Below are 26,706 nucleotides of genomic sequence, written 5' to 3'. Positions count from 1 at the left end.
ATCATTTGTTTAGTCTTTATTTCTCTGTGACTGTGGTTTGTCTTTTTGTTGTTTTTCCTTTTTTATACCATGGCTGTTTTTTCAACTTATGAGTTTGAATGTCCCTTGACCCTTTGGTATCTGATCGACTCACTTTTACATGTAGCAAACCTTTAAAAACCTGAAAGTGGCCTTTATTATACCTAGACATACCAGCAGTACAAGAATGTCACATTTGTTGTTAAAAAAAGTATGCATTAATAACACGAACTGTTTGATGTAAGGTACATTTAGAGGTAAAATTTAAGTTTAATTTGCAAAAAAGTTAATTGGCAGTCATATGTTATCTGATACTCAGTAGATAATTGTAATTCTGATCTCCAGTTTTAAATTGATGGATTTTTGTGTAGAAATCTTGGATCATATCTGTAGAGTTATGATAATGGAATACTTAAAAACTTCATTTTAATTGTTGTCTGGTAATTCCTTGGCATGATTATCAATAAGTTTAATTGTAGATATCGCACATACTTACACTGAATCAATACATTGCCCAACAGGCCGGTATTTGAATTGCAGCAAAGTTGTTTACAATGTATTATATTTGTTTTTATGTAAACATTCAAAGTCGTAACAGAAAAAGTATCATTGTATTATAGATATTTATAGTGTATTGATCTGTAGGTATTTTAATTTTGAGTTTAGTATGCTCTTACTGTAAAACTTACAAATAATGAGAAAAATTAGAATTGGTTTAAGAAAAAATCCAGCATTATTGACCAGGAAAAAGGAATCCCTTCTGTATGAAACTAATTGTGTCAATATTGAATTATTTGTACACTTGGTCATTGTTGGTGATGTTGTTAAGAATCTTCAAAAAGAAAAATTCTAAACTTCAATCCAAAAATACAATTTAGTTCTCTATTCAAATTGCTGTGTTTTGCATAGTATCATTTAGTTTGAATGTTGATATATTTAAACTTTTTAAAACAGATTTGTGTCTACTCAAAACAAAGAATGATCAATGTTCTGACAATATTTAAGAATCAATTTATATCTGTCTTTTAGTTATGCTGGGTTGCTGTCACATTGTTTACCCTACCTTCCTACATACCATACATATCCATCATTCATATAGAAAATTACAAACCTTTAAACTTGAATTTTTCAGTAAATCATAATCACAGTTAGTATGGTTAGAAAGCAACTTATGTATTATCAAATTATGTGCATCTTGTTGATGCTTAAGGTTTGTTTTGTACCAGTAGAGAACAAATCTATGGTAATATGATAGACTTGTCAAACGCAGCATTTTGTAATAAGATTTTCAAGTTGAATAACCGGTAATAATTTGAAATGTTTCAAAAATATCAAATGGTAAAATATGAATTATGAAGTGTCAATTTATGTCACTTAAATGTATCAGTAATATGAGTATGGATCATTTAACAGCTTCAAAATGTTGACATGAGATTGAATGCAGCAATATTATATCATCAAATGAGAATTTGATAATCAATAAGTTGTTTTTTTTTGTTTTTTTTGTGCAAGTTTAATATCCTGTTATGTAATCATTTACATTGTACTGAAGAAACAGTAGTTGTAATAGTAAGTGTGCTGGGAATGTTTTCTTCCTCGGGAAGTATAACAATTATAATCATAAGTTAAGGACCATTTTAAAAAACTCACATGACTTAAACATGTCTTCTCTAATTTCATTAACATATCATTGTATGTGATATTGATGTGACATCTGGTCCATATCCAATGATATCAATTAACTGTAATTGTCCCCATTTATCCCTGTTTTACTTTAGTTACATAAATTCCTTCAACTAAGAGCTAAATAAAATCTTGAACCTACATGTATGCTTTAAAAAAAATAGCTAAGAAAAAAAAATTGTAGCCGTTCTGGCAAAAACAAAATTCACGTTCCAAGGTTTTTCAAATCAAATCAAATCAAATCAAATCAAGTTTATTGTACAAAAACAGGCCTCCAGCCCACGGTACATTTATAAATTCACATTTTAATATTAACTACAGTTCAATAATAACATATATTAAACAATACAACACACACATATTACCAACATATATATATATATATGTAGGACTCTAAAGTGCGATGGGGACGCTAAAGTACGATGGTCTCGCTAAAGTGCGATGGTATACGCTAAAGTGCGATGCTTCCATACGCTAAAGTGCGATGGTCCGCAAAAGTATAGACGTTAGAAACGTAGTTGGATTATGACGTTAAGGGCATACGATACAGTTACAGGGGACGTAATGACGTTGCTAACGTAAAATGTTATTTTCGCGACGTCAAACTGTGACATATCGGGAAAAGATGCATTTTTCGACTGATTTTTATCATTCAAGCTGATTTAATTTGAAAACGAGTTCATGGACCCCTATTTTTCAAAACGGCAATTTGTTTCATTTTGCAGGGAGATTATGTGACCCAAATTTTATAAAACTGTAAATAGAGGATTTTTTTTAATTTTGATAAACATGCAGCAAAATATGACGTTTTTTCCTCAGTTCATGAACATTTGATAAATATGAGCTATTTCTGAATAAAAAAATGCATATTTTTTTAGGATACTTATAAAATACAGAAATTAACGATTATTTAACAAAAAACAATTTGTGTTTATCTTTTATAACAAACAAGTTATGTCTTTCTTTTCGAAAAAGAAATTACGGCCACAAATCTGAATTTTGAGCAAATATACAAAATTTCGACCTCATTTTACTCAAAAAGTAGCACATGAAGGTATATTTTTTATTACATATTTGATTTAATCAGGTAAAAAATAGCCTATATGCAAATTTTCATGAACTTGTAAATACAGGATCAAAACTGTATCGTATGCCCTTAACAGTCGTTTATACAAACTAAAAATGAACATGCCGGAAGATAGATTAGGAATATTTGATTAACAAAATTTACACCAAATGTCCATGACTTACTAGTAATTGATTTGATTTAACCGTGTTCTTTTTCGGCTGAATCACAAGGTTTATTTTTTTTCGAGTGCTGGAAGAAAGGACTGCAGTCGACCATTTTACTATATAAATACAAAACAGTATACGCATACTTATTCTGCTTCTACTTGAAGCAAACGGATACATTCGAATAATTGTTTATGTGGTAGTTTACTTTGTGATCCCCGTTAAAATTCCGTCGATTTTAATGAAAAGTAACGTCGGCAAAATAAAAATACATGTTTTCATGCGTGAATTATAAATTGTCTGCTAAGACATTAGATCATACTGTACATTGTAGGAAAATAAAACATGTATTTGTACTCGCTACGAAAAAAGGAGAAAGCTTGGCGAACATTGCATTTCTCTCGCATTTAGCCTGATTAAAGCTTATGCAAATAAATGTTTCATATTCCAACAAAGAACGTGCAAGTTTTGTATTTTTAATTTTCAATAACAAATGTAAGATAGGTTGTAACATTAGTATGAACGGCAATCTACACCAATTATCCAAATATTCAATACGCTCCGAATTGTTAAACAATCATTTTACATGAAAAATAATATTTTGCGAAACATAAATTACCTTAATAGCTGCAATTATTGCATGGTCGGACTTGTTAATTTAGAAACAATCACTTCAGCCTACCGGTAAATTGTAAAGCCTATATGTTAAACCTTAGCATATTAGCTTTTACAAAAAGACTTTTTAAACCTCGATGTTTTAATACTTTGAATTTTACCGTTTGGACCATCGCACTTTAGCGTGATACAACCATCGCACTTTAGCGTGAGACACCATCGTACTTTAGCGAACAAACAACCATCGCACTTTAGCGTGAGACACTGTCGTACTTTAGCGTAGACCATTGCACTTTAGCGTGACCATCGCACTTTAGAGTACCATCGCACTTTAGAGTACCATCGCACTTTAGAGTCCTACATATATATATCTATTAATTTTCAAAAAGTTTTATAAACTTGTATTTGTAATAAATTTATTTATTTATTTATTAAGTATATTCATTTGATCAAGTCATAGTGACAAGACTTCTCTACAGCATTTAGCTTTTTTCAAAAATACAGCCAGATTTTTCAAAGTAATTAAATTTTCTGTTCTAAAAAGACTAGTTAAAGTGTCTCTGTTACAATTACTTTGACACCATAATGGTAAAAAATTTCTCCTTATATCAGCCAAAATTGGACAAACTAGTACCCATAAAGCCTTAAAATTGAACAGTTGAATGGAATTTTAACTCGTTGATATCTCTTGTTAAACTGTTAAAGTCACTTTAGTATATAAATGACAGGTCCTTTTTTACTGATAGATTCTTGTTATTCCTGGTTTAATTTGACAGACAGAGTCTGACTACAAATGAGAAAGAATTGAAGACAATAATAGGATCCTTGATTTTTATTAAGAAAGTGATTCAGGCAAATGTAATAGGGTTAGATCAAGTCAATAGAGCTTTATTGTTATTGATCTTTAAACAGGAAGATTTTTATATGACAATTATAGATTAAACTTGTAAATAGCAAACATTTACAGCAGATTCCAACGAGTATGAAGCTACAGGTAGATTCTTTGGTTAGCTTCCTTGCTAGCTCAACCATGAAATGATTATTACCTTATAATTGGGAGGATCATAGCACTAATTCGTCATCCAGTGAAAACACTCATATCAATGGCCTGTTTATAATAATAATGTATGTTTCATACAAACAGGTTTACCTAAATAACTTTGTAAATTAAATTTTATTTCTTATAGTCTTTGATTGAATTAAAAAAATCTTTGTATTACAATAAATTAGAAGCGGAGTTACAGTTTATGTTTTGTTCAAGGATGATAATATTTAGTGTTGATTCAATGCTAAACAAACAGAAATTTTATAGACCACATCCTTTCCCCGTTGTACTCTCATAGTTGGCAATTTGGTACTTGATAGATGGAGGATTATTGCAAGCAGTGCTAGCAATGATTTCCTAAAAAACAAGTTTAGAAATTTAGATATTGGTTTAAACAAATATATATAAATATGGACCAATTAAAGTACACCTTCTAGGGTGCGCTCGACTTTCTTGACTTAGCACGATTTTTTTAATTTAAAGGTTGTAATAGGACTTTTTGTAAACTTTAAACGCTAGCATATCATAGAAAATCAAGAGAGTAATCTATGCTTAAAATTTTATAACAAAAATATCTGTGGATTTTCTACAAAAATCTTGGGGTTTTTTTTGCCACAAAATCCCGTTTACCTTTAAAAATGCAATGAAACTATAAATAATAATGCTTGCTTGAAGTTTCCCTTTGTATATGTACAAAATGGCCCATCTCTATTATTCATTATCTTTGCTGTTTTTATAAAGAACTGAGTAATTGATTGAAATAAAATTGGCAATTCAAACACACCTACAAAATGCTTGTGAATCAATAAATTTTAAATTTAGATTGAAAACTTATTTTTAAACTGACTTTTAAAACTAGTTTTACAATGTTTATATTCTGTCACTAGTTCTGATTGGTTCACTGTTTAACTATTGACTCCATCCACAGGCTTATGTACCTTACCTAATAATGATTTCATGGTTGAGCTAGCAAGGAAGCTAACCAAAGAATCTACATATATCTTCATACTCGTTGGAATCTGCTGTAATAAATTTCTCAGTGTTATCTTGACTCATTTCGGGGACCTTTTATTACATGTATAAGATAACACAAAATTTTACAAAGAACAACATGATGCCCACCAAAAACCAGTTGTGAACTCTTTTTTTTTTATATCATTTATTACCATAATTACATGATTACTAGTTATATTTTTTTTATTTTTTTCAGTTGGTTGGAGGAGAGTTTGACATTGAAAATAACTTTATCATACAGGAGGAACAAAACATTATGCATATGCTTAGGCTGTTAACACACTGCCCATTAACACTTCAGGTAGGTACTCATAGATATCTAGACTTTAAATACTGTACATTATTACTCCATGAAGGTAGTCATATGATATTGATTACACATTAACAGTCCAGGTTGGTAATCATATCCATATTGTTATAAGACTGCCCATTAAAACTCAAGGTAAGTCATATCCAAACTCTTAAAATACTGTAAATTAACACTTGAAGATGGTGGTCATATTCACGCTAATAAAATACTGTCCATCAACACCCTGAGTTGACATGGCCTAAGAGAGTAAACTGTCACTCTTATTGGTAGACTTTTTTTGTGAATGACTTTTTGGTACAAGTTTGTGATACAATTACTTCACAACTCAATAACCTCTATTTCTATCCTTGATTCTTTTGGAGTTCATTTCTTTTTCCAGTAAATTAAAAATAATGATTTTCTTTTCATTTTAACATTATGAATAGAATTACCAGATTTGAACTTTGTTTAACTGCAATATTGCCTCTCTTTTGCCTCTAATTCTTTAGTTCTCAATACTATACTCTCATATTGGTAATATTTACTGGAAGTACAGAAAAGGACACAAATGAAATCTTTTATACACCCATATGTTAACATGTAGGTACTGGTAAAAAATATATATGAAAAAAAAATTAATAGTTAATTTCAAGATATTGAACAGGTATATTTAATGATTTGTGTTATGCTCTATTCTAATGCTACAAAACTAACTTGATGTTGATAGGGCAAACATGGAATATAGACACTGAATTAAATTAACCTTTTCACAATTTAGCAATATAGTTGGACGCTGAATATAATGACCATACAAGTCCAGCTTTATACATCATGTACATATGACAAATTTGCTCAATAAATAACATAATTAACTACAGCTTGTATGAAAATCCAATCCAAAGGGTTTTGCATTAAATCTTTTAGGCATTGACTTGTCAAAAGACACAATTATCTCTGACTGGGTAATAGTTTCTTTGTTTCATTGATTCTGAATTAATTGCTGTTTTACATGTTTGCTGTTTGCAGACATTTCATACAATTGCAATTGTGTCTTTAAACATTAAATAAAGCTTAATTATGGTTTGAATTTGAAGTTAGAACTGTTTTAAATAAATAAACAACAACAAAGAAAAGACGATTTGATGATTTTGGTTAATGGATTATTAATACCGTATGCAAAATGTAAATTATATAAAATGTACAATTATTCGTTGTTTAAGAAGTGTTCAAGTGTTGATCAAAACAGAATGTTTTTTTGTTATAACAGGTAAACATTTGAAAATGTTTTCAAATTTTATAGCCTCTTCATTAAAAAAATCTTGGTCAAAACTACTCACTATAACCCTTCTCCATAGGAATGCATCTGAAATGAATTAGGACCATATTTAGATGTCATAAAAAATAGTAAAATTTTTGTAATTAACTTCAATGTGACAGAAATGTGAGACCCTTTCATGAAATATATTATATTGGGCAGATCTAGCCAAGGTAGAAAAAAATAAGCACTTTAAAAAAACCAAGTGAGCCTACAGTTCCAGTATATCCCATACTCTGTCTGGCCGCCAAATTGTCAGATAAACAGTCATAAGTTCAGACCCAAATTTTAAGATTTTTAGATGAAAATATAGCATGTATAGTAGAAAAATTCAAATTTCTTTTTTGGTCGGACAAATCCTAAAACAGTTTGACACAGACTGCAGTACTTGATATAATCTGTGATATTCTAATTTGACAAAGATGCAAGTTTTAATTATGGCAAAACTAACAACTAAATTAAATATTTTGATTAGCCTTGGCTTTATATGATTATTTTTATGTTCTAGGCTGAGGTATGGAGTGTATTCACAGCTATGTTAAAGAAAAGTCGTAGAAACTTACAGGCGTGTACAGAAGTGGGCTTGATAGAACACGTTTTGAATCTTATAAATGATGCTGATGATGTAATAGCAGGTAGCATTCTTTAACTTTAACTAGTACATTTATATTGGAAATATTGTTCAATTCCAAGCAGTCAATCATCATTCTTTCTTCTCTTTGATCGGTAACGGTTTAAAAGTCAAGGAAGTCATGACAAGTTTAAAGAGACGAATCAATTAAATATGATGCATTTAATTGATTTTGTAAAAAAAATTAAATTCTGAAGTATTGTTGAATAAGTCTAATTCAAATCTATATAAAGCTGAAGTGCTAACATTTTCAGGTTATAGGTTTGATATTTTTAAGAAGGAATGTAAGCATCATTCATTACTTGATTTTTCATTTACAGCTGGTTGTCTAACCATAAGTCATCATTATTTTGCATTCAATGATAATGCCTAATAGTTTTCTCAGAAACTGGTTTCATAATAAGTAATAAGATTTTTTGGAATCCTATGATAAAGTTTACCTTAAATTGTAAATAATATGGATAGAATCTATTTTCAAGAAATCAAAAATCATTTTATAACAATGCATATCATAACTTTCATGGATGATTTAACGAAGTTTATGATTAAAGGTGTCCGTTTCATGATAGACAAGGTTAGAAATGTCAAGAAAGGAAGATCAAACATGATATTATAAATCAATAATGTCACCCTGACGGAGGAATCTAATTTTGAATCTAATGGCTCACTGAGAACTACAGATTTTTTTCTCATATATCTTTTATATCAAATTAGTAGAGAGAGCAATTTTGATTTTTAAAACTTTTTTTTCTTTCAAATGATGATATTTTTCATGTTCTGTTATTTTCTCTGTGTTTTATGTAGGAGTTGTGACACTCAATCATTGATATATAACTGAATTATCTGTTTTCTAACACATATTCTCTTTGACTAATGAGTTTTTTCCATTATAATGCAAAAACAGTTGACCATTGATGTATGGATGTGTCTATAGTGTCATATATATAAGGGTTATAATCTTGTCCCTGATGCTAACTCAGCTGCAGAGGTAGCTTAGGCTATTTGTAGAAGCTTAATATTTCAGAGTATAGAAGGCCTGTTGATCTCCTATCTTTGTATACATGTGCCTAAGGTTAAGACTTTTCAGTCTTGCATAAGTCCATTGTCAATTCACCTCTTTTTATGGTTCAGCATCTGTATGAAAAAAAAGTCTAGTTATTTTGTTACACAATTTTCTCCCATTATGAGTGGTACATGTAGTACAATCATATTTGGTGTGCAGAATCATGTCAAGGTTAACATGTCTATACGACATTCTAACATCATTTCATGGATAGGTGATGAAGGTTAAGTTTTTGTGGCCGGGCAGGTTTGTTTCTTAGATACTTTAAGCAATATAGGTCAGCTATAGTCTATATTTGGTGTATGAAATAGTTTAAAAGGTGTACATGTCTGTAATGCAGGTTTCATCTGACCTTGACCTCATTTCCATTGTTCATAGAAAAATGTGAGGTTGGTTTCCTGGATACTATACTTGTTGTGCTAATGTGGCGTAAAGCAACCAACAATCAATCTTGATACTATAAGCATTAGGTCATGTATATTTAGTGTTAAAAATAATTGTTCAGTGTTCATGTCTGTCTGGTCAGGTTTATCTGATCTTGACTTCATTTTGATGGAGTTTTGATAAACAAGAAATGTATGAGACACTCATAGAAATATGATAATAATGCAAAGGTTAACAACATACCATCAATCATAATCATGAGTCAATTGTCCATTACATTGTTTTCTTCAAATTGATAGGCAATCTTTCATTATAAATATAGAGGTCCAGTGTTTATGCTGTTTGAAACAAGCTTTGTCCATTATATGCCTAATCAAATAACCTGAATCTTATTTATAAGAAATAAAAAACAAAAGCAACCTGAATGACACAGTATCATGAGATGTGCAACAATTCTTTGGCCAAATAAAGATATATGTGTGGTTCCAGTAACCCTACCATCCATACTTTATCGGCTTAAAATTAAAATAGCCTACCCTAAAGATTTTATTGTCATTTTTCATTAAGCACTGTTAAAGTCAGAATGTTGCTCCCATAGACTCAATGTAAAAAAAAAACATAAAATAAAAAAAATCCCTACCTACCCTAACTTTTTTCAGATGTAACTGGAACCACACATACTTTTTTATTTGGCCTTATAATGTTTTAAATAATTAAAATGTTTTTGACATACACATCTAATTTTTTTATCTGCCAATTCATAAGATTCTGAAGTATGAATATGATAACATGGATAAAGGATAAAATAATAGGATTTTAAAGATGTTACATTATTCTTTTCAGATTTATTGGTTGACATGCTAGGTTGCCTGGCCAGTTATAGTATCACAGTACGAGAAATGAAAATACTTATGGGTTTACTGAAAATTAAAGATAGCAAATGGGTAATTACCAAAGTTTAATAAATTCAATTCCTGAAGAAGAAAAAATTCAAACCAGATTTAACTAAAACAAGTATATTATGCAAATTTTGGTATGCAAAGGAAAATGTTAACCCAAGGTCATTATTTTTCAATTACATAAGTTACATAACATAAAGAAGTAAGAAGAAAAAATTTAAAAGCTGAAAGTTAAGTGTCAGAGTTGCCATTCATATGAAGCAGGTATTAGAAATAAACCAATTTCAAACAGTATGCATTAAGAATAATGAAAATAAACTAAAAAAAAAACCCTATAAATTATGATTTGTTTTTTAACTGAATTTTGATGTGCTTAGATAAGAATAAGAAACTGTTTTATGATTACCAATGAGAATCAACCCAAGTCCAAATGACTTTTTGTCTCTGTATGGCCTTCAACAATGAGCAAAACCCATGCTGTATATACAGCTTATAAAAAGGCCTGAATTTGACTTAGCTTGAAAAACACACTTTAAATTAATATATGAACTCTGTAATTTATGAAAAACAATAAACACATCAAAAACAAAGAAGACAAACAGCTGCAACATACAGACTATATGTATATATATTTAGTAAACAAGCAAATTATTTTTCCAGACATAGCGACTTTACAAAGATAACTGTGTAAATTATCTATTTTTTTGTATTCTTCAGCAATTGCATTCAGTAAAGTTGCTGTCAGTGTTAAATATGATGCCACAAAGAGAAGGACCAGATGAATTCTTCAGCTTTCCTGGTAAAAAAGGATCAGTAAGTTTGATGTTCAGCGTATAACTGTAGTTTGCCACTTGAAGTAACCTTTGTCCTTTTGAATTTTTATGTAATTGATGGGCATTAAAATATCAGACTGATCATATTACAGTAAAACCTGTATAAACCGGCCGGCTACGGGACTATGAAAAAGGGCCGGTTTGGACAGTGAGCCGGTTTATTCAGGTTTCAGTTTTGACCGGAAGTTGATGACTTGTGACAACTGACATTTTGCATGTAAAAGTTCTCTCTGATTGTAAATTATATCTGATAAATTAAAATAATTTCACTTCGTTTTTCCTTGTTTGCACTTGCATCATAATGCTTGCGTTGTTTGGATTGTAAGACAAGAATTTCGATTTTCTCCAATGATCAATAATTTGAAATGTTGGAATGGCTGATTAAAAAAGCCAGAATATTATCAAACGTAATTTCATCTCTTTCAAAACATTGTCGTACAGTGTAAAATATCCATTGATTGTTGTCATCCGGATGTTTTTCATTATCAAGGTCATTTGTTTAGGGGTTCACAACAGGGATCCCATGATTGCGAAATCACGATTTGAATTTCTTACTCCGCAATTTAAATTTGTTTATCCAAGTTAAAACGTAAGTTCAATCCGAGATATATTCGGTGTGTCTTTTCGTTTAATTGACACGTTTATAATGTTTTGATACAGCTCACTACTGTACGATTTAAGGTTCACAGTTTGACACCTGACTAATTGATTATCACGAAAAGCCATATCGTATAAACAAATAGGTTTTGATTGTATCTTGATCATTGAAATTAATTAGACAAACCGGTTTAGACAGGTAATAATTAATATAATTAAGAGTATTGGGACTTCATAATTAGACCGTAATTCAGAATACACAGGGTCCGGTTTACAAAGGATATTTTAACAAAGACTTTGAATGGAAAAATAAGGGACTTTCATTTTCGCCCGGAATGGACAGGAAACTGGTTTATTCAGGGTCCGGTTTAATCAGGTTTGACTGTATTAAAAGAAACACTTTTTGTTTATCAATATCTACTAAATGAGTGTTTATAGTTCATTTGGGTTTTTATATGCATGAAAGGCATATTTAACATAAGGGTTTTTAAGAAACTGTTGACCCTTTAATAAATACACTGACCTCAAAAAAATATTTCAAAAAAGTATGACTAATAAAATTCATGAACATATTCTGTTTGTATTACAGCATATAGCCCTACCCCCAATAAAGACCTGGCCCTATCAGAATGGTTGGACCTTTAGTTGTTGGATGAGATTAGACCCTGTCACAGGAGTAACAGTAGAAAGAGAACAACCATATCTATATTGGTAGGAAAATATATAAAGTTTATATTGTACTTAACAGCACATCATTTACTTCTTATTTGAAATGAGTCAAGTTATTTAGAATACACTTTTAACTAAGTGCTTACTATATTATTATTATATTGATATTTTGGAAGTGCTTACTATTCATGAACAGAGGGTTTTAATTAGTGTAGCTTTAATATTTTACTTGTTTTATTTAGAGGTTTACTGTTTATGAGAAAACTGAATGAATTGTAAACCGTTTTATTATTTTGTTTTAACTCAAAGCTTCAAATTCTTAATATTTCACAACTACTTTTTATTAAGTGACATTGATTCAAATAAAGCGTGATTCAATTTTGTGCTAGTGTAAATGGGGTCTAATTCAATTTAAGTATTTTATAATCAGTTCAGCTATAAAAATAAATATGAGGATATTAAAAGGAAATAGATAAAATGAGTTTTTTTCCATTTCATAGTTTCAAGACGAACAAAGGCGTTGGATACTCGGCCCATTTTGTAGGGAATTCCTTGGTTATTACTGCAATGAAGATCAAAGGAAAAGGTTTCCAGCATTGTGTTAAATATGAGTTTCTTCCCAGAAAGGTAAATACTGTCTTCATCAGTTCGGTTCAATAGACAAGAAATAGATTATTTGTTCCAGTGAAATGTAAAAGCTTTGTGGTTTTTTATACGACCGCAAATTTTGAAAAAATTTTCGTCGTATATTGCTATCACGTTGGCGTCTGCGTCGTCGTCGTCGTCCGGCGTCCGAATACTTTTAGTTTTCGCACTCTAACTTTAGTAAAAGTGAATAGAAATCTATGAAATTTTAACACAAGGTTTATGACCATAAAAGGAAGGTTGGTATTGATTTTGGGAGTTTTGGTCCCAACATTTTAGGAATAAGGGGCCAAAAAGGGCCCAAATAAGCATTTTCTTGGTTTTCGCACCATAACTTTAGTTTAAGTTAATAGAAATCTATGAAATTTTGACACAAGGTTTATGACCACAAAAGAAAGATTGGGATTGATTTTGGGAGTTTTGGTTTCAATAGTTTAGGAATAAGGGGCCAATAAAGGGCCCAAATAAGCATTTTTCTTGGTTTTTGCACAATAACCTTAGGTTAAGTAAATGGAAATCTATGAAATTTAAACACAATGTTTATGACCACAAAAGGAAGGTTGGTATTTATTTTGGGAGTTTAGGACCCAACAGATTAGGAATTAGGGGCCAAAAAGGGACCCAAATAAGCATTTTTCTTGGTTTTCGCACTATAATGTTAGTATAAGTAAATACAAATCTATGAAATTTAAACACAAGGCTTATGACCATAAAAGGAAGGTTGGTATTGATTTTGGGAGTTTTGGTCCCAACAGTTTAGGAAAAAGGGGCCCAAAGGGTCCAAAATTAAACTTTGTTTGATTTCATCAAAATTGAATATTTGGGGTTCTTTGATATGCCGAATCTAACTGTATATGTAGATTCTCAACTTTTGGTCCCGTTTTCAAATTGGTCTACATTAAGGTCCAAAGGGTCCAAAATTAAACTTAGTTTGATTTTGACAAAAAATGAATCGGTTGGGTTCTTTGATATGTTGAATCTAAAAATGTACTTAGATTCTTGATTATTGAAGTTTTTTTGGTCCAGTTTTCAAATTGGTCTACATTAAGGTCCAAAGGGTCCAAAATTAAACTTTGTTTGATTTCATCAAAAATTGAATCCTTGGGGTTCTTTGATATGCCAAATCTAACTGTGTATGTAGATTCTCTTTATTTTTGGTCCTGTTTTCAAATTTCAAATTTCTACATTAAAGTCCAAAGGGTCCAAAATTAAACTAAGTTTGATTTTAACAAAAATTGAATTCTTGGGCCTCTTTGATATGCTGAATCTAAACATGTACTTAGATTTTTGATTATGGGCCCAGTTTTCAAGTTGGTCCAAATCAGGATCTAAAATTATTATATTAAGTATTGTGCAATAGCAAGTCTTTTCAATTGCACAGTATTGTGCAATGGCAAGAAATATCTAATTGCACAATATTGTGAAATAGCAAATTTTTTTTTAATTAGAGTTATCTTTCTTTGTCCAGAATAGTAAGCAAGAAATATCCTATTTGTGCAATAGCAAGAATTTTTTTTAATTGGAGTTATCTTTCTTTGTCCAGAATCAACTTAAATCTTTGTTATATACAATATACAATGTATATACACTTTTTACTACCAACTGATAAATTTAAATAATCTTTACCATTCAGTGATAACAAGCAGTTTTTTTACATCTTAATATTTTATGATGTATTTAAATGAGTAGTTATTGTTGCAAACTCCATTATAAATTTGAATTGATATCAGTTTTGAAAAAGGGAAACGGGGATGTGAAAAAAAAGGGGGGGGGGTTAAATTTTTCTCATTTCAGATTTCATAAATAAAAAGAAAATTTCTTCAAACATTTTTTTGAGAGGATTAATATTCAACAGCATAGTGATTTGCTCAAAGGCAAAAAAAACCTTTTAAGTTCATTAGACCACATTCATTCTGTGTCAGAAACCTATGCTGTGTCAACTATTTAATTTTAGATTTAAAAAGTTTGAAGAAGAAATCTTTAATTGATTTGTAAAATCTTGGCATTTGTTTTGTGTAAAAAAAACCCATGTAATGTCAAAAATTTGATCACAATCCAAATTCAGAGCTGTATCATGCTTGAATGTTTTGTCCATACTTGCCCCAACTGTTCAGGGTTCGACCTCTGCGGTCGTATAAAGCTGTGCCCTGCGGAGCACCTGGTTTTAATTTGGAAAGGTGAACTGACCCTTAAAAGTTTGAAACCCAAAATTGCTCTTGACAAGTGCATTTGTGCTGACATTATCTAGTTTTACAAAAACAGCTAAAACAATTGTGAAACTTCAAAAAAATGTCTGCAAAATTGTAGAAATTAATTTGCTTTCAGAATAATTTCTGTTCTGAATTTTATATTTATGACTTGACACCAACTGAATGTATATAGAAAGTAATTTCTCCTATCATTAATAGTAAAGATATTTTTTATTAAAACAACTTTGAGGAGATCATTTGAAACATATTTTCTTTTAAATTTGTTTATTCATTTGGTTTCAAAACCCAAATAAGGTTTCCCTTTAAAGGTAAATTATAAGAAAAATATAAGAAGAAAAGGAAAACTGAAAAAAAAATACCTATTTTTACAGGAACGATGTATAAAGGTTAGACTTAATTTTGGTGTATGGACTCCTTTGTAGTAAAAATGTTTTCAACGTGTTCAAATAAAGAAAAGATTGAGCAATATCATCTAACAAGCACAGACTTCAGAATGTGATGAAAGCTTAACAGAAATGCTTAAAGACTTCTTGTAGTTGCTCTGCATTTTGATAAAACTTCTCTTATTTGTGCACAGATTTCACTGACAGTATAAGATGTCTTCAATAACCAGATTTCAGTCCAATTACTTAAACAGATATGCTAGTCATTTTTGTTTCTGAAAGATCTTCGTTCTGTCATTTCTATAACTGATGCTCCTTAAATAATTGAACTGCATTATAATGGTACACTGTTATAAATATACTAACTTCATAGGGTGCAGAATCCTAAAATGATTTTTTTATTCTATCTCCATTGGAAAATGATAATACTTTTAAGTACTAGATTAAGAAGCATGGTTAACTTTCCTTTAAGACATTATTTCACTGAGACCTTTCCCTAGTGGCTGGCTGCATTGTCAGTCATAAGAAACATGTATTCCTACTAACATGTCACTTTTGTTCTAAAATTGTTTGACAAGGTTTTTGGGACAGTCATTATTTGTCCCCATGCACATTTCACTTGTGTTGTATTACTTTAATGTTGTAATCCGTGCTAGATTTAGTTTTGAGAAAACCTAGAATTTACACCTGAATATATCTGTTTAACCCTATCAGTATTTTATAATTAATGTTATTAATGTATATATATGTACAAAAATCACAGTGTGGAGTGTTACTTAGTTGACAAGGTTACCAAGAGTTAATAAATTCTTCTTTTTTGTTGTTGTTAATCGTTAGAAAAGTGAATCTGTTTAATATCAAATAAAATCATGATACATAAATTACTTTTTTGTGTGGTTTAAAACTAGAAGTCTGTCATATTTAAGTTGTGGGATCATTAAGTACATTAATTTGGAAATAACATTACAATTTAGAACTATATAAAGAAAAAAATATTTGCAACTCAAAATCTATTCAATCTAATATATTTTACTACAAATTTTGAAGCAAGTTTGAGTATAGTATTATTGAGAGAAGAAAATGATTTGGTAATTATTAAATTCATTTTGATACAGGATTTTGGTTATTCTTCTCAACTTTTCAAACAACAATACAATACAACTACACACACAAAAGTTTAACTAACTAATTTATTATTTCATTTCAGCAATGACTATGATAAAAACAAGAATCACACACTTATGTTAACTTAGATTGTTTTTATGCCCCATTTATGGTCATTATGTTTTCTGGTCTGTGCGTCCGTCCGTCCGTTCATCCGTTCGTTCGTCCGTCCCTTCGTTCGTCCGTCCATCCGTTCGTCCCTCTGTTTCTACCGTCTGTCCCGCTTCAGGTTAAAGTTTTTAGTTGAAGTAGTTTTTGATGAAGTTGAAGTCCAATCAACTTGAAACTTAGTTAACATGTCCCCTATGATATGATCTTTCTAATGTTAATGCTAAATTAGAGATTTAAACCATTTTCACGGTCCACTGAACATAGAGAATGATAGTGAGGATAGGGTATCTGTGTACTTGGGACACATTTTTGTTTATTTTAAAATATTTATAGTTCACTTTCTAGGTTCATGGTTCCAATGATACTGTTGAGTCGTTTATTTGCATTGGTACTAAAGTTTTTGGACTGAGGAAAAGTTTACATTTTTGTGGATATTTAAATTTTGTTGTTTTGTCAAAGTCTGCAGACAAGCCTATAGAAAATATGTACAGAATCCACAAAAATTGGTATCCCACAAATAATAATGGATTTACAGTATTCCTAATGATAACTTATTAATATGAACTGATATGAACATAAACGAGCAGCAATTAGAAACTTTTTAAAGATATAAAACTGTATGTATATATGTTAATCAACTATTTTTGTTTTCAATTCCAGTGGCATATGGTGACTGTAGTACATGTATACAACAGATGGACTAAGTCAGAGTTACGTGTGTATGTGGACGGGAACATAGAATCACATTCAGAAATGTCGTGGCTAGTCAATACAAGCGATGTAAGTTGGTATAATCTCAGGTTCTACTGTAATTATCACAGCTGTGTTTTCTTAAGTCAGAGTTACGTGTGTATGTGGACGGGAACATAGAATCACATTCAGAAATGTCGTGGTTAGTCAATACAAGCGATGTAAGTTGGTATAATCTCAGGTTCTACTGTAATTATCACAGCTGTGTTTTCTTAAGTCAGAGTTACGTGTGTATGTGGATGGTACATAGAATCACATTCAGAAATGTCGTGGTTAGTCAATACAAGCAATGTAAGTTGGTATAATCTCAGGTTCTACTGTAATTATCACAGCTGTGTTTTCTTAAGTCAGAGTTACGTGTGTATGTGGATGGTACATAGAATCACATTCAGAAATGTTGTGGTTAGTCAATACAAGCAATGTTAGTTGGTATAATCTAAGGTTCTACTGTAATTATCACAGCTGTGTTTTCTTAAGTCAGAGTTACGTGTGTATGTGGATGGTACATAGAATCACATTCAGAAATGTTGTGGTTAGTCAATACAAGCAATGTTAGTTGGTATAATCTCAGGTTCTACTGTAATTATCACAGCTGTGTTTTCTTAAGTCAGAGTTACGTGTGTATGTGGATGGTACATAGAATCACATTCAGAAATGTCGTGGTTAGTCAATACAAGCGATGTAAGTTGGTATAATCTAAGGTTCTACTGTAATTATCACAGCTGTGTTTTCTTAAGTCAGAGTTACGTGTGTATGTGGATGGTACATAGAATCACATTCAGAAATGTCGTGGTTAGTCAATACAAGCAATGTAAGTTGGTATAATCTCAGGTCCAGCTGTGTTTAAATTAAGTCAATGTTCAAAGATAAGTATTAGTATTTAAAATACTGCAGCTGATAAGTATGGGGTATGAGGGTGTCAAGAAATTATGACAATAAAAGGATAGTGAGTAACTGACATATATAGAACTATAGATATAAGAAGATGTGGTATAGGGTGCAATCAACAGTTTTTTTCTATGACCTCATATTTTGAGGGACCATGTATAAGTGACCCTTAGTGGTGGACTGATTAATAAAGATACCTGTATAAAACTAGATATCACTGGAATCAGAATGTTCTCTAGTTTATAATGGAATAAAAAAAAAGTGTACTTTTAATAGTATAAAAAAGTTTTATCCAGAGAAACTGGGAAAAACATTGCCTAATTTAAGCTTAAAAAACCTGAAATCAGGTCATGTGCACACCCCTGAAGACATGATACCTGCACATTTTTCATAATCAAAGTTGTATGAATTTCATAGATTTTTACCTGGTCTTTCAAAAAATTCATGCTTCAGGCTACGTTCGCCTGCTCCGAAAAGAGCTACAGTGGCTGCAAATAAGTTTTGAATTTTCACTGCCAAAAAAACAGACTGTTTACAGTGTTGTCTCCCCTCAAAACATGAATATTTAATCTAATTTTTTAAATTATTTTAATCATTCAACCTGTTTTAATTGAAGTTAATTAACATATCTTTACAACCAAATACAAAAAACATGATACTGTTTCACCAATTATGTTGATAAAAAGGGACTTCCCTCCATGTCTATTTTTAGTTGGGGAATAACCCCTAGTTTTTTTATACGAAACTGTTTATAGCACCCATAAGTGCCAATGAGACAACTCTCCATCTATGTCATAATTAATTAGTAAAAGTATACCATTATAGGTTAAAGTAGGGTCTTCAAAGGATAAAATAGGTAGAAACAGTACTAATGGTGATTAATTGACGTAAGTAACCAACAACTTAAATAAACAAGAAGAATCGTCTTGTCCCTATAAAGTTAGTACATTCATATCATCTTTATGGAGATAACTCTTATTTCATATTTATTATTATACAAAAAAAAAGATAAATATTCATTTGCAGCATATTGTTTCTATATCTTATCCATTTTTATTTCAGCCATTTGACAAATGTTTTCTGGGATCAAGTGCTGAAGGAGAAACAGATCACATGTTTTGTGGACAAATGTCTACTGTATACCTGTTCAGTGAAGCCTTGTCTCCACAGCAGATACATGGAGTATACCAGTTGGGTCCAAGTTATAAGGTATCAGGCCATAATCAGTGCACACTGGTTTCAATATATGCCTTGGAATCTTACATAAAAGATATTTATAGTTTATAACCAAAACAAAATGTTCCCAAGTGTTTGTCTTCTAAGGAAATCATGGATTTTTTCTGAACATTCTGACATGGTAAATCAGTTGGAATCTGGATCTTTACAATTATTTTTTATGACAAAGAAAACTGCAAATAATGGATATGAAATTTACTCTTAATAGATATATTTTTTTTAATTTTGTGTGAAATTTACAGTTCTGCCTTGAAGCAAAATGACATATGAATGACATTGCAATGAGATTTGCTTTGGAATATGAATTTAATATATAATCTTTTATATTTTAGAGTCAGTTTAGATTTGAAAATGAAAGTGGTCTTTCCAATGAAGAAATAAATAGAAGGGTGAGTTCCAACTCAAGTTAATTTGTTTCTTTTCATAAAATAAAATAATTGAGTTTTTCAAGGGAAAATAAGTTTATTGGCTATTTGTGATATATGTATAATACTTATAATACTCTAAAATGTTGAAATATACCAGTACTAATGTGTTGTATGAATAGAAGGAAAAAGGATGATTTCAATAAACTCTTGACTAGCAACAATTAAGCATCTGCTATTGCTATGGATAAATATTACTCACTAGGTATCTTAGATGTGAAAAAACAAGGCTTTGTGTAAACAGTACATCTTTAGTTTTTTTTTTAAACAAGACTGGAAATATGAACCACAATAAGAGGATTTTGAAAGATATTTTCTATTTCAGCTATTGTATGAAGGAAAGTTGACGTCTACCATTGTATTTATGTATAATCCAATGGCTTGTGATGCACAGCTGTGTTTAGAATCTTCACCAAAAGGAAATCCCACACATTTTGTGCATGTACAACATGCTCTGATGTCACAGGTATGCTTGCTGTTGAATTAGTATGAATATTATCTTAGTTGGTGATTAATAACATTGAAAGGATTTTCCTGTTGAAAAAAAAACCCAAAAAGCCTTCTATTTATTTTTACTTTATTTCATTTTCTAATGATATTTTAAAATCTTATTCAACATATATAATGGATCAAAAATGAAAAGTATTCAATTGTTTTTATGAAAGAACAAATACTTGTTCTAGTTTCAAATTTGCTAGGCATTTAATTTTCCTGAAAAGTTAAAGCATAAAAAGGATAGCTGGAACTACCCGAAAATGTGGAATAGTACAAAAAACACATTAACTTCCAAAATTGATTCCTTTTAGGAACGGAGAATTTTTGCAGACATATCTTTTGTTTTTACTATAATTTATGAATGTTTTATTTAGAATAAGAATTGTAACAATGTCAGCCTTTTCAGAAATAACAAAATGTGTATGAATTTTATGTTATTTATTTTTAGGATGTTAAGGCAGTTATAACACATTCCATACACAGTACCTTACATTCCTTAGGAGGTGTACAGGTAAGTAATTTATATGTGAAGCTTGGTCCTGATATTTGTGACGTACATTATTTCAGCATAAAATTTCACTTTACATATAAATAAGTTAAAAATTATGTATAAAAAGGGATATTATAGTTATTTACAGTTAACTCTCGTCTCGAACTTGGTTTTCGAAATTTCGGATGAGTCGAAGTTTTCACGTGGTCCCGAACTTTGTTCCATATAAATGTACGTAATTCAACTCCTGATGAGTCGAAATTGGATGAGTCGAAATTTCGGTTGAGTCGAACTAAATTTACGATCCCAAGGTTAACAAAAGCATTCAAAATTCATTATCTATCTCGAACTAATACACATATGTCAAAACATGACCTCCGAGATTTAAATGGATAGAAGAGTTAATCTGACAATACACGTGTTATTAAATTTCCGGTCACTGACCACTGTATTGATTTAATTATGACATGCTATTTACACGCGTGTTTACCTAAAAATTTATATAAATAATTAGTGATACATTGTTTATATTCAAGAAAAAGTAGGAAAAAATTGTAACTGAAACAAAAGAATAAGTAAAAATAATGCTATTATAATAATGAGAGACCATGACATTTAAATACATCGATCTGATTCCAGAATATCGATCCCTTTCTCATATTCACCATGATTTATTTTAGCTTAACCAAGTAAGGCAAGAGTTGTGTCCCTTGGTTTGTCAAACTTCCGATTTTCGTTTGAGTCGAACTATGTGTATCTCGAAATATTTCTCTGGTCCGACTGACTTCGAGATAACGAGAGTCGACTGTATTGACAAAAACACTACCTTTTTAAAAAATGAAATCAATACTGCAGAATCACATTTCTGTTAAAAGGGGACATAACTCTAAAATCACAAGCAGACATTTGCATGATATTTCTTAAGCAAATTATCATGGTAATTACTGACCAATATTTAATGCAGATCAAAGATTAATACACACAAACTTTTACACCAATGTAAAAGTTTAATTAAGACCTGACTTGGAATAAAACAGTTTACAAAGAACTTCTTGATACATTTTATGAAACTTTGATCATGAAATTGACATGAGTTTATGATAAAAAGACCTGGTAAGAGGGTTTTGAAAAAACTGGTATTTTAATTGCTTTCAGTTGTAATAATCTAAATAAATAGGTAAAATTTGTATAGAACAGTAACTCTAGATAATCTGCAAAAATCTGTGCTTTACCATGATATAGCCATCATTTGTAAAGGTTGTGTTAAAAACCACCAACTAATCAACAGTAACTTTATTGGCAGGTGTTATTCCCCTTGTTTGGTCAGTTAGATGAAGTTGTGTACAGAGGATCAGATAAACCTACAGATGTGGATTATTCTATATGGTAGGTATTGAATTTTGTTTTCAAATAGCACTGTGTAATGTATACTATATTTTAAACAAAATACTATAGAAAGTTGGTTTGAATATTGTTTTTTAAACCTTTATTTGAAAATAGCATATGAAATAAAAGAACCTATTAAAGTTTCAATATCAAATTTTAAGTGGATGGACTTGAAAAAAGAAAAAGTTAACTAGCATTGAAAATATAATTCAGAATTCAGTTTATTCTCAGAAATACTACAAAATGCTTAAAATAAATTTTAAGGATATTTTCATCCATAGATTTTGTCAAATCTTGCCAACGTTATTTTTTTTGGATTGCAATGTCTTGTTTTTTTCAGTGAAAGTCTGATGAGCATATTATGTATCTTATTGAAGAGTTCAGTCACCATTCAACAACAGATGATACAAAACAAAGGATTTCTGGTTATTGGATACTTCTTAGAAAAGGTAAGAAAACTCAATGATATTTATGTATAATTACATTAGATGTATGTTTCATTATAATACATTATTCTGATTGGCTACACTGCAATCTTGTGATTCCTTAATTAACTTCTTTACACAATGAAATGTATCCTTCATAATGACACGGGGTGCACAGGTAAATAAAATAAAAAAATGACAAAAATTGTGTTTTCATGATCCTAGCTAAAAAACGTAATTATAAGTATTGAATGCTTCTTTTTGTAACTTCTTAGGGTTGTAAAAGAGTTGACTGTGCGCACATTTTTAGAATGAAGCGTAGAAATGTACTGTTAACGCTTTTACACCCCAATGAAGTTACAAAAAGAAGCATTCAATTTTTAAATGCATTTTATTACTCCGTAAATGGTAATGATATCCAAAAATCCGGACATTTTTGATACTTTATATTGGAAAATATTTGAGTATGTCTGAATTTTTCTCTGTTTTAGTGGTAAATATTTAGCTTCAAAAATTTATCCTACACCACTAATTTACTGTTCATTGAAAGAATATCATAAACTTTGATATGGTACAGATGCAATAATACTAGCAATTCTAATATTTAAAAGAAGGTAACCAGAGTTAGCAATTTTATCTGAAACCACAGTTAACTGTTAAAAATCAACTACTAAACCAAGAGAGAAAACAAAAAAGACAGACTGTAGTATACAACATATACAATAGATTGTATTTAAGGAATGACTGTAATGTTTTTTCTGTCTATGAAGAAATAGTATAAAAAATGTGGTGCACACTGAAGAACTCGCGCATTCTAAGTAGGAGCAAATCATGATGACGTCACGCTTAAATTTTGACAAAATTATGTCTATGAGCTGAAAGACTTATGTCTATGAGCTGAGAGACAACAAACTGTCAGCCAATCAGAAGATGTTTTACATCTAAAATTAAATTATTGTAATATATGGTAAAGTTGAATTAATGTTTGGGGTATCCAAGCCTATCTCTTACATATATTATCTATATTTCAGGCCAACAGAGAACATGTGACCCCTAAAGTACTAGGTCATTTCCTTGACCTGACACAGTTCTTAGTAAATTTACCTACAGGTGGGATGTTACTGAAACAGCTGTTTGATCATATCTTATTTAACCCAGCACTCTGGATACATTGTTCTGTTGAGGTATGATTGTGTATTAGTGGAAAATTCTACCAGGCACTTTTATATTTAGATAAATATATTAATTCTTAAAGACCACCAAAGATTACATGTTCTAGTTTGTTTTTATACATGGGGATCCCTATTTTTGAAGAAGTAAACATAATTTTTAAATCAAATTGATGTTGTTGGCTTCAAGATCATCAGCCTTTGTCCTCGGTCCTTTTGTAAAGTTGAAATATTTTCCTTTGATTAAACAGGATACTTTTTTCAACCAAGGCTACACTTACTGTAGTTTCAAAGGATGAAGTAGGCACACACATACCTTCGTACACATAGCTTTGTTGGTTGAATGTTTGATAATTTGTATTAAGCAATAATTGTAATATACATTGTAGATTAAATTATACAAAACAATATATTACTTTTTCAGGTACAGACCAAGTTATATTGTTACTTAGCTACAGATTTTATAAGCAATGGCCATATCTATAACAACATAAGACGTGTGAGTGCTGTGTTACAGACTATGCATACATTAAAGTTTTATTACTGGGTGGTCAACCCTAAAGACAGGAGCGGTATTACTCCTAGAGGTGTTGGTAAGTTACCTTATTTTTTTTAATTTAATATTTTAACCATATATAAACAGAAAATACTTGCATAATGAAACATGTTTTTTGTATGTTTGTAATTTTAAAAATTCGTTCATTTCAAACATGTTTTGTTATATATGTTAATTGAGAATATTTTCCAAATTTTAGAGGTTTCCAAGTTGCCATGATATTCTTCAATAATTTGGTGCATAAAACGTAAAGATGGAGTAGATATTTTTGGGGCAATAACCCAATAGCGCAACATAAGATTTTTATCATGAAACAAAAAAAAATCGGATTAAAATTTTTCTCTTAAAATAAGAAAGTTTTAGAGTGAAGACATTTTTTTGAAATGAAACAGTAATTCATATTAAGAAAAGTATATGTGAATTAAAATATGATCTTTTTCAGATGGACCAAGGCCCACCTATGATGAGATAGTAAAACTAAGGTCTTTCATGTTACTGTATGTTAAACAGTTGTTACTGAAAGGACAGGGCGTACAGGAAGATGAACTTCAGAGTATACTTAACTATCTGACTACTTTACATGAGGTATGATTGACTTAGAAGTTTGATGGGCTTTATTACTATTTGTTTAAATATGGGGACAAAGTCCCCAATTACAGTAGAAAAATCAATAAAAAAAAAAAAAAAAAATCAGGAAAATTTCATTCTACTAATGAACTCAAAATCATTGACTTTTTTTTTTTCAGATCTACTTCTGTTTCCGGTCTTGTTTGCATCGTTTGCATGAGACTTTGAATAAAATGTATATTTATCAACTTAACAAATATAGGAAGGAATTCAACACCCAATCATTTTTTAATAGTTGTTTAATATGAAAAAAACCTTACCTGGATAACAGCGTTTCTTTGTTTACATTGAATATGACGTCACAACTAAATCCCTAACAACAGAACCAATATCGGAAACGTTACAGTATTTCCGTTTTTTTTTTATCAACATGTTTGAATTAAAAAAAAATAATACAGACTTCGTCCCCATTCACAGTTAATGCCTGCCTCATATTATTACTGGAAGATACAGATGTTTTGCCTAAGATTTTGACATAACAAAGGAAAATGTTTGGATTAGCAGATCAAATAAATAATTATTTGACATTAACAGGTCAAATGTTGCACAATTCCAAAATATGTATACATATTTCAAAAAGTAAAATGATGTTATGTATTGAATTCTTAAGCTGGGAGGCATGTGCATAATAAAAAGCTTGAAATAATAACTTCCATTAGAAATTTATTATAAATACCACATCAGAATTCTGATATTTTTTTTAAATGAAAAAAAGAATTGTACAACTGGCAGAAGTCACATGTTTTTATTTAAAATTGTTAGTGAAATCATGATAATATATATGCTTTATATTGAGTTTTGGTTTTTTAGGATGATAATTTAATGGATGTCCTCCAGTTAACCACATCACTCATGGCAGAACATCCTATGTCAATGGTTCCATCATTTGACAAGAAAGCTGGAATTAAGTAAGTTTATCTGTTCTACAGGAAATGAGTTTGTGCTCATGTTTTAATACGTTATATTTACTTTTTGAGTTTCCTTTAGTGAAACAGGGATTTTGATAGAAGTGATGACAAATATATTTTTTCCACAATGAATATATTAGTGAAATTCCATAATTGCCTCCTAATTTGGTTTCCCTGTTACCATAGTACCTTGGCTGTTTCACTGTGTATCATACATGTATTAATGGAACAGCTCTAAAACAAATTCATCTGAAGCAAACATGGACAATATTGACAATAGCTTTAAGTAATAGTAAAATTAAACTGAAAGTTTAGATGTAAAAAATACATAAATCAGGTTTTCTTTCAGACATTAATTAAAATATTTATATTTCTTTTAGGACTTGTTTCAAACTACTAGCATCACCGTCAGAAAGATTGAGAATACAGGCCTTAAAGTTAATGGGATTTTTCTTGATGAGAGCTACCCACAAGTAAGTATTAAGTGCTTATTATACTTTTTATGCCCCACCTTTCAAAAGTAGAGGGGCATTATGTTTTCTGCTCTGTC

General features: G+C 30.3%; 1 protein-coding gene across 24 annotated transcripts in view; it reads left to right on the top strand.

Annotated features, from left to right (window-relative positions):
• Positions 1-26,706, top strand: part of LOC139485267 (neurobeachin-like) — a 213,792-nt gene that overhangs the window by 8,036 nt on the left and 179,050 nt on the right. For 13 of the 24 annotated variants that reach the window (XM_071269593.1, XM_071269588.1, XM_071269584.1 and 10 more), the window contains exons 2-20: positions 5,805-5,909; positions 7,721-7,847; positions 10,134-10,234; positions 10,907-11,002; positions 12,209-12,330; positions 12,789-12,915; positions 15,515-15,529; positions 17,462-17,581; positions 19,502-19,648; positions 20,008-20,064; positions 20,426-20,566; positions 21,044-21,106; positions 22,389-22,471; positions 22,812-22,920; positions 23,928-24,080; positions 24,490-24,658; positions 25,064-25,206; positions 26,059-26,156; positions 26,537-26,629. In XM_071269593.1, coding sequence (XP_071125694.1) covers positions 5,805-5,909; positions 7,721-7,847; positions 10,134-10,234; positions 10,907-11,002; positions 12,209-12,330; positions 12,789-12,915; positions 15,515-15,529; positions 17,462-17,581; positions 19,502-19,648; positions 20,008-20,064; positions 20,426-20,566; positions 21,044-21,106; positions 22,389-22,471; positions 22,812-22,920; positions 23,928-24,080; positions 24,490-24,658; positions 25,064-25,206; positions 26,059-26,156; positions 26,537-26,629 — 2,069 coding nt within the window. Of the gene's footprint in view, positions 1-5,804; positions 5,910-7,720; positions 7,848-10,133; positions 10,235-10,906; positions 11,003-12,208; positions 12,331-12,788; positions 12,916-15,514; positions 15,530-17,461; positions 17,582-17,614; positions 17,713-18,160; positions 18,233-19,501; positions 19,649-20,007; positions 20,065-20,425; positions 20,567-21,043; positions 21,107-22,388; positions 22,472-22,811; positions 22,921-23,927; positions 24,081-24,489; positions 24,659-25,063; positions 25,207-26,058; positions 26,157-26,536; positions 26,630-26,706 lie in introns of those variants that run through there. The other 11 variants (XM_071269596.1, XM_071269591.1, XM_071269589.1 and 8 more) reach the window with 3 other exon arrangements.

This window comes from Mytilus edulis, chromosome 8 (assembly GCF_963676685.1).
Source record: "Mytilus edulis chromosome 8, xbMytEdul2.2, whole genome shotgun sequence".
In the NCBI taxonomy this organism is placed as follows: domain Eukaryota; kingdom Metazoa; phylum Mollusca; class Bivalvia; order Mytilida; family Mytilidae; genus Mytilus; species Mytilus edulis.
This window is presented reverse-complemented; position numbering and strand designations above follow the sequence as displayed.